Source organism: Rhincodon typus, chromosome 15 (genome assembly GCF_021869965.1).
Source record: "Rhincodon typus isolate 14 chromosome 15, sRhiTyp1.1, whole genome shotgun sequence".
NCBI lineage: Eukaryota > Metazoa > Chordata > Chondrichthyes > Orectolobiformes > Rhincodontidae > Rhincodon > Rhincodon typus.
The window spans coordinates 15514478-15527888 of record NC_063346.1 but is presented as its reverse complement, the minus strand read 5'-3'; the positions used below and the strand labels follow the sequence as shown (position 1 = coordinate 15527888).

General features: G+C 39.9%; 1 protein-coding gene across 1 annotated transcript; it reads left to right on the top strand.

Annotated features, from left to right (window-relative positions):
• Positions 1-201: 201 nt before the first annotated feature.
• On the top strand, positions 202-570 carry LOC109925004 (histone H2A-IV-like). The gene has a single exon (XM_020524982.1). It carries the CDS (start codon positions 202-204, stop codon positions 568-570), a length of 369 nt encoding a protein of 122 aa, XP_020380571.1.
• The last annotated feature ends 12841 nt before the right edge of the window (positions 571-13411 follow it).

Here is a 13411-nt window from a genome sequence, read left to right as displayed (position 1 = left end):
GAAATATCAATGGCGCCTCACTCAATATTATTACAATATAGCTCAGATTTTGTTTAAATTGACTGTTCTCAAAATAATCATTCTCAGCAATCTAAATTTGAATTTATATTTGTTTAAATTATTGGTCTGGAAATTCCTTGGACCCATCAATGCGGTGAAGCAAGATGCGTTCTCTGTGGAAGTGCTTGTGAGATTGTGGCTATGTCTGGAAGAGGAAAGAGCGGTGGGAAAGCTCGCTCCAAGGCGAAGTCCCAGGCTGGCCTGCAGTTCCTGGTGGGCCGTGTTCACAGGCTCCTGAGAAAGGGTAAGTATGCTGAGCATGTAGGTGCCGAAGCGCTGGTCTATCTGGCTGCGGTGCTTGAGTGTCTGATTTTTGAAATCCTCGAGCTGGCTGGTAACACAGCCTGGGACAACAAGAAGACCTGCATCATCCCCAGTCACCTCCAGCAGGCTGTGTGCAACGACGAGGAGCTCAACAAGCTGCTGGGAGAGGTGACCAACACTCAGGGCTGGGTGCTGCCTAATGTCCAGGCCATGCTGCTGCCCAAGAAAACCGCTCCTAAAAAGTGAAGAGTAAAAAGTAAAAAGTCTTGAATCTGACAACCCAAAGGCTCTTTTAAGAGCCACCCAAAAAAAGGCCCAGCCAGCTCAGTCGGTAGAGCATGAGACTCTTAATCTCAGGCTCATAGGCTTGAGCCTCATGCTGGGCATTTTTGCTTCTTGAGGGCGGCACGGTGGCTCAGTGGTTAGCACTGCTGCCTCACAGCGCCAGGAACCCAGGTTCGATTCCATCCCGGGGCGACTGTCTGTATGGAGTTTGCACATTCTCCCCGTGTCTGTGTGGATTTCCTCCAGGTGCTCCAGTTTCCTCCCACAGTCCAAAGATGTGCAGGTTAGGTGGATTGGCCATGCTAAATTGCCCGTAGTGTTCAGGGATGTGTAGAGTAGGTGTGTCATAGGGGGATGGGTCTAGATGGGATGCTCTGAGGTTGGTGTGGACTTGTTAGGCCAAAGGACCTGTTTCCACACTCTAGGGATTCTATGATATCTGACCTTGTCCTCACTACAGTCCATGTTCAAATGCAACAGGATTTGGATAATACCCAAGCTAGGGCTGGCAAGTAGCAAGTAACATTTGTGCCACACAAATGTCAAGCAATGACCATTCCCAATCTACCCACCACACCTTGACATTCAATGGTGTTACTATCACTGAATCCCCTACGAACAACATTCTAGGGACCAGAAACTCAACTAGATTTGCCACATAAACATAGTGGTTCCAAGAGCATGTCAAAGGCTAGGAATACTGTGGTAAGCAACTCACCTCCTGACTCCCTAAAGCCTGTCCACCATCTCCAAAGCACAAATCAGGAGTGTGGTAGAATACTCCCCACTTGTCTGGATGGGTACAGTTCAAATAACATGAGAAGCTTGACACCATCTGAGACAAAGCAGCCAATTGATTGGCACTACATCCACTCGTTCCATCACCAATGCTCAGTAGCAGCAGTATGTACCATTTACAAGATCCATTGCAAAAATTCATCAAAGATGCTTAGACTGCACCTTCCAATCTCACGACCACTTCCATCTAGAAGACAAGGGAAACAGATACATGGGAACACCACCACCTGCAAGTTCGCCTCCAAGCCACCCATCATCCGACTTGGAAATATATCATTGTTCCTTCACTGTCGCTGGTCAAATTTCCTCCCCCACGGCATTGTGAGCCAACCAATAACACTTGGGCTGCACTCGTTCAAGAAGGCAGCTCACCATCACCTTTTCAAGAGCATCTCAGGACGGGCAATAAGTGCTGCCAGCCAGTGAAACCCATGTCCCACAAAAGAATTAATAAGGAATACAGAGATAGTAGGAACTGCCGATGCTGGAGAATCTGAGATAACAACGTGTAGAGCTGGATGAACACAGCAGGCCAAGCAGCATCAGGGGAGCAGGAAAATTGACGTTTCGGGCCTAGACCCCTGTTCAGAAAATTTTCTTCATTTTCTGAAGAAGGGTCTACTCCCGAAACGTCAGCTTTCCTGCTCCTCTAATGCTGCTTGGCCTGCTGTGTTCATCCAGCTCTACACGTTGTTATCTCTAATAAGGAATACAGCCATTTCTGCCTGTCTTATCTACTAGATTTCCAGGGTCATAGGAAACTCAATACCTTTGCTTAAAAGTATGACAACAACTAAACTGAAGGGATACAACCCCTTTGTAATATATAAATGGCTTCTTGTCTTACTTCTAACCAAAATAGAAAAGGATGGATCTGATACATATTGGATTATGGTTTCAGGTTTCTTGCATTTTAATATTTGACATGGCCGAAGTCGTATTTTGGGGTGTTAAAATTCAGCACATTAATTTTGGTTCAGTCTTCATCAACACCCTATGACTGGCTGAGTGTTTCTTTTGTACCTCAAATGCTTGACAGCAATCAAACAGGGACTGTTCCAATGGTATTCAATTCCCGCTGGGTCATTGTCTACTTTGATCTTGGGTTAACCTGTGGCTTGCTTACAGCCCAGTATGAGACCCATGCATGGCCACAGGCTCCACTAAAAAAGTTATCTTCTCTTAGATGGCACAAAAGGCAGACTTCATGAGGTGACTCTTAGATAAACACAAGCTTGCTGTAGAATGCTCCATCAGATAGAAAGGAAATAGGCAAAAATCGTAGCTATTCCCATCAGCTTGAAGTTAGAATGCTGCATAAATTGGGCACAACTGAGCTCAACCCAAATATTTGCTTCCCTGGCTGAGATCACACATGATCAGCACAAGCATTTGAGTATTGTTATGCTTTTTAGAGAGGACAGTGCCATCTCTGTATTTCATGTATGAATCAAGTCATGTATTATTTATTTTGCTTTTCCAATGTATGAACACCTGTTTTCAACTGGTAAATACTCACATATTGGTATCAGGCATTAATAAATAACAGCATGTCAGAGAGAGAACTGTAGTACTATGTATCAATGATGGATAATTTAAACTATCCATTATTTCATTGCTATCATGGAATCTTTTTATTCAATCGCCATCAATTTTAATTGAATTTGCTGAAATTGGAGAAAGTGTGTATTTCATCATTTGTTCTATATTTTACTTTGATTTAGTCAAAAACAATTTACATCAAGGAACAGTAAGTACAATTAAATTCAAATCCATCAATTTGTACAATTAATTGACACAGTGAGTCAACAAAACTCAGTAAACTTCACAGGAGTTTACAATGCTTAACGTTTGCCAGTCTGACTTTGAAACTGCCTCGCTGTCATAGACTGCCTCAACTGCTGCTCCTGCTTTAGGTGATGATGCTCCTTTACAGGGTCCGTACCCACCCCGGACTTCGAAACTACCTTCCAGCACTCGCTCATCAGTATAGTCTCTTCACTAACCCGATTCACTGAGCCAGATCCGATCTGGGTTTTCTCCTAAACTCTAATCTTGCTCAGTTATATCAAACAAACATTGCTTGTGAGCTTTTCAATTCTGACTGTCTTGGCTGATCAGAAGTATTAATATCTGCTGGCTTTTTCTAAGCCCTTCATGCTTCCTCAATACAAAACCAGCAACTTCCCACCTCTCCAGCTCCCCTGGATGCCTTCTGAGTCATGACTCCAACTGCTAATCCCTACAACTTCTCCTAAGTTTGTTCTAACAGCACAGAGCTGTCGAACTGAGTCCCCATGCACAGAATCGAAGTGTTTCATCTGCTTTTTCTGTAATACAGCTAACTGCCACACTCCTACAATTTAAGTCTACAGCTTTTTTCTTCCCATACTTACTGACATTCAGTTGTTATCATTTGAAATCCTGTTTAGTGACGCCAAAATGTTCTGCCTGACTTATTGAAAACCTTGCATTAAGCCTCACCCTTATTGCTGGATAGAAGTGAATGTCATGCTCTGTACAAAGAAATGAATAGAAATGGAGGACTTCATCACAACATCTACAGGTAGTTATAGTTGTAGTGATTTAATTCATGAGCTTTCTATTGTAAAAGTAGGCAGCACATCTGAACTCCTTAGTCAAATGACCTTAAGCATCATACTTACCTTCTGGTGTCAGCCACGCTGCACGCTTGTTTCTGTATTTTAGTATTGGCGGTGGAGGATAGCCTAGGAGTAGTTATTTTGTGCTAAATTTTTCTAGAGTCACAATAAGAAAGGGGAATGCTGGCCTACACTCCTAATTTACAGTGCCAATGTCATGAAAGAACCTAAAGAGAGAATTCATGCTAGTCTCTGCTTTGCACAGCATCTCATCCTATGGGTGACTATGTTGAATTTAATTACAGAGGCATCACAAAATGAAAAGGGATACATCGGTGCTTACAATTCTGCATAATATGGAGGTCATTTTTGCATTGGATGGACAATGTAAAACAACAATGCCGTTAGAACAAACTCAGGAAAATTTCAATGGATTAGCAAGCAGCTAAGAGTTGGAAATGAATATTGGGAGAGGTGTATAAAAGGTGAGAATAGATATCCAAGTTATGAAGTTACTCACTGTTTTTGTCCAGTTTTAAAGTGTAATAGATAAAAATATCATGACATTTCATGACAGTTGATCTCCTTGCAGGCGTAGCTATCAACAATAGCAGAATAAGGGAGGAGTGACAGATATATAAATATATATAAAAGATAATATAACGATTTACATAAATCTAGTTTCTTTTCAAAGTTGTCACTGATATCTAAAAAAGCCATGAAATAAACTTACTTCTACTAGTTCTTAAAATTAGCATTTTGACCTGAGACCCTGCAGATTTTCAGGGTGGGCCCATGATTAAAATATTTAAGTCCATATTTATAAATGCTCACTACAGGACTAATTGATACATATTGTTCACTTTGTTTTTAGTTTACTTCTTATTTTCAACCTTAGCTCTAGATTACCATTATGCATCAAAGTTGTCAGAAATATATTGCATTATTCCAACCAATCAAATATTTGCATATAGAACTCCTAATTTCAGACACATTAATGATAATGGATTAACTCTGTGGATCGGTTTATTTAAACACAATTAAATTTGAAAGCAGACATTACAGCAAAACAACGTGAGTGTGCAGTTACTAGGAGTGTCACAACATTGTGACAATGCGAGAGGAGGAAGCGTGTGCAATTGCTGGGAACTGAGCTAAGTGTGGGAGTTGAAGAGTATAAATCTTAATCTTTCGCATTTTTTAAAAGTTATAATTATGGGTAAGGGAGGGGTAGACATTTAAGGGTTTTATTTTTCAGGCTTAAGGAAAGTTTAAACAAGCTCTCCTAGTGCTGTAGCCACTTAATCTACTTCAGCAAATTAAGTAATCTGGTTAGATTTGGAAGTCAGTGGAGCGGTATGCTCCTCCTGTCAGCTGTTGGTGATCAGGGAGCAGGGTGACAATGTCTGTAGGAAGTGTGCCCAGCTGCAGCTCCTGTCAGACAGCATGGATTGGTTGGAACAGCGGTTGGAAGCACTGAGGAGCGTACAGGTGGCAGAGAGTGTGTGGTAGGTAGTAGCTTCAAAGAGGTGGTTACACCAAAGGTTCAGTCGGATAGATTGGTGACCACTGGGAGAAGTAGGCAGGTAGAGCAGGTGTCTTCTGCGGCTATCCCCTCTCTGAGAAGTGTACCGTTTTAGATACTGTTGCGGGGGGATAGGCTCTCAGGGGAAAATAGCAGCAGGGGCCAGGTCTTTGACATTACAAATGGCTCTGCTGAAAAGCAAAGTACAACCGAGAAATTGTGATAGGGGACTTTCTAGTCAGGGGTACAGACAGGTGTTTCTGCGGCCGCGAGCAAAACTCCAGGATGGTGTGTTGCTTCCCTGGTGCCAACATCGAGGTTGTTTCAAGTCGTGACAGCAAATTCTCAAAGGGGAGCGTAAGCAACTTGAGGTATTCATTTGTACCAGTAACATAGGTAGAAACAGGGATGAGGTCCTACAGAGTGAATATAGAGAGTTAGACAGGAGGTTAATAAGCAGCACCTCGAGAGTAGTAAATTTCTGGAGTTTTGCCCAGTACCAGATTCTAGTGAGAGTAAGAATAGGAGGATAGGACAGATAAATGTGTGGCTGAAGAGCTGGTGCATGGGGCAGGGATTCAGATTTCTGGATCATTGGGATATCTTCTGGGCAGAAGTGACCTGTACAAGAGGGGATGGGTTTCACCGGAACTGGAAGGGGATCAATAACCTGACGGGGAAGAAGCTGATAGTCATGCTGTAAACTTTCAGTCTTTTCCATAAATTTCTTCCATATCTGAAACACTCATGTTATTTCAGTTGTGTTATCTTGCTTTAGAATTAGGACTATGATATTTATTAAACCCATGTTAAATTTAAATGTATCTTAAAATTTAGCAATTATTAAGAAAGCACAATCAAATTATTGAAGGTAGGAATATGATACATCAAAAAAATCAGATACATCAATATTTACTTATTTCTTTACATTTTTGCATTTATAAAACCTCACTACCCAACTGGCTCTCTCCATCAATCAGCATATCACTTTGCATGCAATAGTTTGAACGAAGTTATGAATTAAGTAAAGATTGGCTAGAAAGCTTGCCTTAATGTAGGTTTGCAAAATAAATTTTGCTGTTGGTTTTGGCAGTCCTCTGCCATTTCTAGAATAGTTAAGGTAAAGAGTAATGTTTAAAATCTGTGTGCAAAAGTATCCGGGAATTTGTAGAAGCAGCAATTACATTTATTGAGATGTCCAAACAGTGATAGACAGCAAAATGGCTTTACCTGCATTGGGTCACCCAATCAAGATCCTACAGATTAAAATATTGATGGAGACAGACAGAGCCAAGAGACCAATATAATTAAAAAAGGAAATGAAGAAGGCAAAAGTGGCGATTGTGAGTGGGAGGTTGAAGAGAAAATGATAGGAAAAGGGGAGAAAACAAAAAACAAAATAGCAGTAGCAAAATGCACAATATATTGTAGCATTGATAATTGAAAGAAAGAGGGAGCCAAGTTTAAGAACTGAATTGAATCTACGTCTCATGTTAAAATACGAATTTCAGAAAGAAATTTAAACTAATATAATTAAATGTAAGTGATGACAAGGTTTTGCTTCTGGCATTGTCACCAGTGCAGTAACGCTTAAGATAAGAGAGGAAATAAAGAGAAGCAGAACAAGAAAGAGAAAGAAAAAGTGTGAGAAGGATTTAAAAGATATGTGAAATTTAATTCCGTTTCTAAAGGTCCAATATAGATCTATGCTCAGATGGACGCAGCATTTATGAATCTTTCTACCTTGTTATTTTTATTTTGTCATATTCCTTTGTATGCACCAGATGCTATTGATTTTGACATAATTAATGAAATGAAGATCTATCTGCTTACACTCATCATTTGATGAGTCCCTGAATTTGCCAACATGCCAAGGTCTAGAGATAGCAAAGATTTTAAAGAGCCTGATAAACTTTATTACAGCAAGTAGAACGATAATATGGAAATATCTAGGGCCAAGTTGCCCTTTCTTATTTTCCATAGAATGACTTAGAAGCTTAAAGAAAAGTGCATAACTTTTGAAATTTTAAGACTTCATGGAGCATTAAGAGCAGAGATTTCTATTATTCTGGCAAGAGTCAGATACTGCGTGTTGGTTTTTGGCAGAGGGATAGTTCTGTTCTTTCATTCAAAAATATAAATCAATCATAGAATACATTGCATCTGCACTGGTTTTCATACACAAGACAGTAAAAATGTCAGTAGCCCTCCCGCAATCACTATTTTTGACTTACTTTGCAAACATCTGAACTCATTAGCAACATTATTTACTAATTTGAATAAAACAATATTAAACAACACAATGCTAGTTCACAAGTTCATTATAAGAAGACAAGAACTCTCCAAAAACCTGAATTAACATTGTTTTTCAGTCGTGAAGTCTTCATGAATATGGCCCTTGAAGGAATACTAAAGTTAATCCTTAAGGAATGTGGGCTTGGTAAAGGCTTATGGCACATGATTCAGCTGTGAAACTTGGACCTCAGCCACACTGACACTGCAATTAAATTACCAATGTGAAATATTACTAAGAATTTCTGGAGGGTCTGAACCTCAGCACAAACCTCAGCAATTTTTACTTGATTTTTTTTCCCTGCATTCACAGTAAAATTTGTTTAACCAATGCCCTAGGGTGATACTACTGAATTACTCTATTATGTCAAAAAATTGTAATGAAATGTTAAAGGAACTTATATTCAAACTAACAATTTAAGTTCACTAAATGAGTTACCCTTTTGGTATACAGATGCAAAAACTGAATCATTCAGAAGGAAAGAGCTTTTCCTTCAATGGCACAGGATTCAGGCAAGAGCATAAAAATCTATTAAATAGGAGTTATTTTTGGCTATTTCCGTTCTAGCTCCCTTATCTGTGTTCAAAGATACAGCATATTGCTGCAATGTTGCACAGTTCCTGTATTTTGTTTATGCTATAGAAATAGAAGGTGTGTGAAACAAGATGAATTGAAGATCCTGTGAACTTTGCAAGTGTCATTCATGTAAGAGCTGAACTTACCAATTATCAACCCAAGTAGAAAAGGAAATTCATACCAATCTTAGCACCAGGTAATGCACCCATGATCTTGCCCTGCTTCCTGTGTTCTTGGCAGCATTTTGTGAGGGATATTACCAACTTAGCAGCAAATAATTTTGAACTTCTGATCCTGGACAATGCTGAAACTACAGGCCCAACCCATAATCTTATGCCCATTAAAATAAATGGATGGAAAATTGGGGGTAGAGTTAGGCATATTTATGGCTGTCAAACTTTCTCAATTGAGATCTAATTGCAAAGAGTGCATTGTTGACCTGCACAGATAGACTGAGTGTTTAGTCTGACTACAGCCAGTCAAGATAGTGTCCCAATGCATCTGGTGATGTCTGTGATTATGATATGCTCTTCATTTCTGTTGAAACTAACCTTTCAAAGCACTTGTTCTAGTTTACTCATGTTACAAAACAGCCCAAGCTCCATGTAATTCACTTTCTGCCACTGTCATCATTATCATCTACACAGATAATAGCATTGTTGCATTCAACTACAGTGCTGTAACATAAGTGAAATTTTGCCAAAAAAAAGGCAACTGAGATATATTCAAAAAATCCCAACTGTCTCACAATTCTTCAAAGAAACAGGGAATGAATACAACTGGAGGTTGCCCTTGTTTTTCTTTTTTCACTTTTATCTTTTTTAGAAGTGTTTCTCCCTTTATTCCTTTCAGTTTGTGACAACCATTAAAACATATTATAGAGTCATAGAGTTATACAGCAAGGAAACAGACCCTTCGGTCCAGCTTATCCATGCCGACCAGACATCCTAGTCTGACTTAGTCCCATTTGCCAGCATCTGGCCCATGTTCCTCTAAACCCTTCCTATTCATGTACCATCCAGATGCTTTTTAAATGTTGTAATTGTACCCACCTCCAGTACATCCCCTGGCAGCTCATTCCATACACAAATCACCCACTGTGTGAGAAAGTTACCACCTCAAGTACTTTTCAAATCTTTCCCATCACACCTTAAGCTTATTCCCCACCCTAGGAAAAAGACCTTGGCTATTCACCCTCTCCATGCCCCTCATGATTTTATAACCCTATAAGGTTACCCCTCAGCCTCCAACACTCCAGGGAAAAAAGGCTCAGCCTATTCAATCTCTCCCTGTAGCTCAAACTGTCTATTCCCAGCAACATCCTTGAAAATCTTTTCTGCCCTCACAAGTTTAACAAAATCCTCCCTAAAGAAGGGTGACCAGAACATATTGCATGAAACAAGCGGCAGAATATTCCCCTCCCTGGATTGGCATGGGCAACGGTTAGAAAGTTCAGAAAATAAGTCTAGAATGAAAAAAATCCATAATCACAAAATCTGCCATCTTTACCCAGTCTGACCTACATGTGACTCAAGACCTGTAGCAATGCCGCTGACACTTAATGGCCCTCTGCAATGGCCTAGCAATGCCACTCAGTTCAAGGGCAAATAGGGATGGACAACAAATGCTGACCTTACAATGACATTCATTTCTTATGAATGAATGAAGAAGAAAAGTATGTGCTTCACAAATCTCTGGGAAATGACTTCAATGATGACCCAAAAATAAAGCCCTTGAACATTAGTTTGAGGATATATGATGCAATGATACTATCCTAAAGGAACAAATCTGAGAGATGATGCAATGAGAAGAATTAACGTCTGAAGCCACAGGGGCAGTAGATGTGAAGCAACAGGGATTCTCAAAATGCAGAATTGAATATGCAGCTGTAATTGGGCGACACTGTGGCACGGTGGTTAGCACTGCTGCCTCACAGCGCCAGGGACCCGGGTTCGATTCCAGCCTCGGGCGACTGTCTGTGTGGAGTTTGCACATTCTCCCCGTGTCTGCGTGGGTTTTCTCCGGGTGCTCCGGTTTCCTCCCACAGTCCAAAGATGTGCAGGTTAGGCGGATTGGCCATGCTAAATTGCCTGTAGTGTTCAGGGAGGTAGAGGGTGTATATTAGGTGGGTCATAGGGGGATGGATCTGGGTGGGATGCTCTGAGGTTCGGTGTGGACTTGTTGGGCCGAAGGGCCTGTTTCCACACTGTAGGGATTCTAAAACTCACTCATGTTGGCTGAATCAATTCTAAAACTTGAACTGGTGACCCTACTCATGCTAGAAGAGATTTGCATTGTTTTGGAGATTACTGGGCCATTGACTGCTGAACAGACACCTGTGGTATAAAGCAGAAATTTGTGTTTGAAATCTTTGTAGAAAATGAGGAAGTACATGATCATTCATGGCTTAGGCAATTATGCAGAGTTATTAAATATACGCTAATAGCTAAATTACCAAGCCTTCTGCAAATGGCTGCGGATTTCAATATATGGAGGCAGTCATGAATTTGCAAAGTACAGGGCTGGATTTTGCAGTTAGAAGTGATAGCTGTCACCATCAACTTTGAAGAAAACCATCCACGAAAAATTGAGTGAATTCCATACCCTGGATGTCCTACCTACTGAAGTTAACTTCCTACTGGTGGTATTCAGCAAGAATGATATCATCAACCAGCCTAAGCAGCAGATTGCTTTGATAAATTCCCACAAGCAGGAAACCAAACAGTAATAAACAGGTTTTATCCTTCAGGTTTTGTCATTTTACAGATATAAAGATTGGGCATTTTAGCTATTGTAACAAGGTCAGCCATCTGGATCTCATAAAATATGAGTTCTCTGATTGGACCAGATTAACAGACCCAATCAGGGAGCCTTGGCTGACAGATATAAACAGGAGTGTCAGGGGTTCTGTTCACTTTGAGATCTGGCTCAGAGGTGGCTAGATCAGTGTCAATCACCCTCCACGTGTAAATGAAGGGTGACTTAGTGATGGAATACTGGCTTCTTTGGAGTTATTTCAAACATGAATGTGGGTTTAAGGTTGAAGATGAAATTTGTTAAAAAGATTACTTTTGTGTTTTAAAAGTATGTGGAATCTTTATCCTGGAATGCAGACTTTTTTCATTCCACAAATATAGAAAGTATTCTTACAAGACCATGAAAGAGAGGACAGCTATAATTATGAAACAACCTTTTAAACAAAAACTGTCCCTCATTCCACAAAATATAGCATTTTAACAATGAAAATATCATCAATATCGACATTCATATCTGCAAGGACTTTAATAGCACACCATTTGGAAGAGTGGGGACTCACTGATAGCAATCTCTGGATTTCTACATGAATTTCTGCTTGCACGGATGCCAGAAGTTGCTGCGAGTTTTTCAAAATAATGTCATCATCATTACAGCTGCATATTCAATTCTGCATTTTGAGAATCCCTGTTGCTTATTCAGCCTGAAACACTATGGTAAAGACACTATACTAGCCAGCACAACTGCACACGATGATGGCAGCATTCTCACTGAGTGGTCACAGAGAAGCTGCAAATCAATCTCGTCACCACCACAAAAACAGAATGTTAACGTCCAGAGAAATCCTTCTCTCAATAGTCATTCCAACTGGAACATCTACTCAGGCAGTGAAAGAATGTAGGGTCACATCACCCATGAGGCATAAGCAGATTTATTCACATATTAGCAAGTATTTCAGTTCTTTAGAGGCACCACACGTATTAAACAAAAATGCCAAGTCAGCAAACTTTTAAGAAAAAAAATAACTTTCAAATCTTAGTGGAGCATTTTACAGCTTCCCTTTAATCCTATCAATTCAGGCAAATCACTTCAGGTTTTATCTTCATGATGTGCTTCCCCAGCCATTAGCTCTTTCAGTTTCTACTGCACTGAAAACCAACCTTTCTCCAGTCTTCAACAGATTTCATGTAAAATAACTAAACCCAGACTCTGTCAATCAAATCACCTGCTGCATTTTTCTTTCTGTCTCTAAATGTCCCTATAGCTCCAAAGGAGCAATAATTTGAGACCAAATCCCATGACCAGTTTTAACTGGGCTCAAAATCTTCCACATGAACATTTACTCCACTGGAATTCAAGTCCATAGAAATGAACATTTGCATCTTTTGTGATGCTGCACTTGCTCTGTTTCTTCCCCAAAATACAGCTAACAGCATTTACAGCTCCAAAAACATTCAACACTCCTAACTCAACCTCCAAATCTCAATGGCAAAAAGCCAGCAGCATAGAATTTATGAATTGCCATGGCAACTGTAGGCCATAAACCCTGGACAGAACATTTGTTGTCAAGGAAAATGCCATTAAATATCCTCATAAACTTTTAACAGAATTTGCTAAAAGCCAATCACAGTCAGTTAACCTATTCCTATTTATGCATAAATAAAGTGCAATCACAAAACATTATACATTTATATTTATATGTAAAAAAAAAGCTCTAGCCAAGCAGAAATCTTACCTGCCCTGTTGTGCTCCCTACATCACAATCTGGTTTCACATCTAGAATTCATTGGTCAAATAATGTATTCACAAAACAGCAACAAATCAGAATTAAACAGGTAGGGAACTGGCAGATAGTCACAAATAAATAGGGAAAACTACTTGTGATGAATTACTTAGGATTTATGAAAGCAATGAATCAAGCATCAGTAATGTAGTGCAATTCAACAGTAAAATAACATGAACAGTGCCAACAGAAACAAATTTGTATGCCATCTTGAACTCTCACTAGCGGTGAAACTAAATACAAAAAAGATTAACTTTTGCCTTCAAAATGTATATGGTAAAGAACTAGGCTTTCTTATTTTCCTGGTGGTATAACTGAGATCTGAAGGGATAACAACTACAATTCCCAAAAATCACACAATGATCCTGCATGTCATACATTTGTTCAATGAAAAGACTCCTGGATGTCAGAACAATGTTCTGGAGGCAATATGTGTGATAGTTGAAGGAAGGAAAAGAAGCTGAGTCAGC

What these genes read in the sequence shown, in the direction of transcription:
- LOC109925004 (XM_020524982.1), top strand. Translation starts at nt 202, where the DNA reads ATGTCTGGAAGAGGAAAGAGCGGTGGGAAAGCTCGCTCCAAGGCGAAG.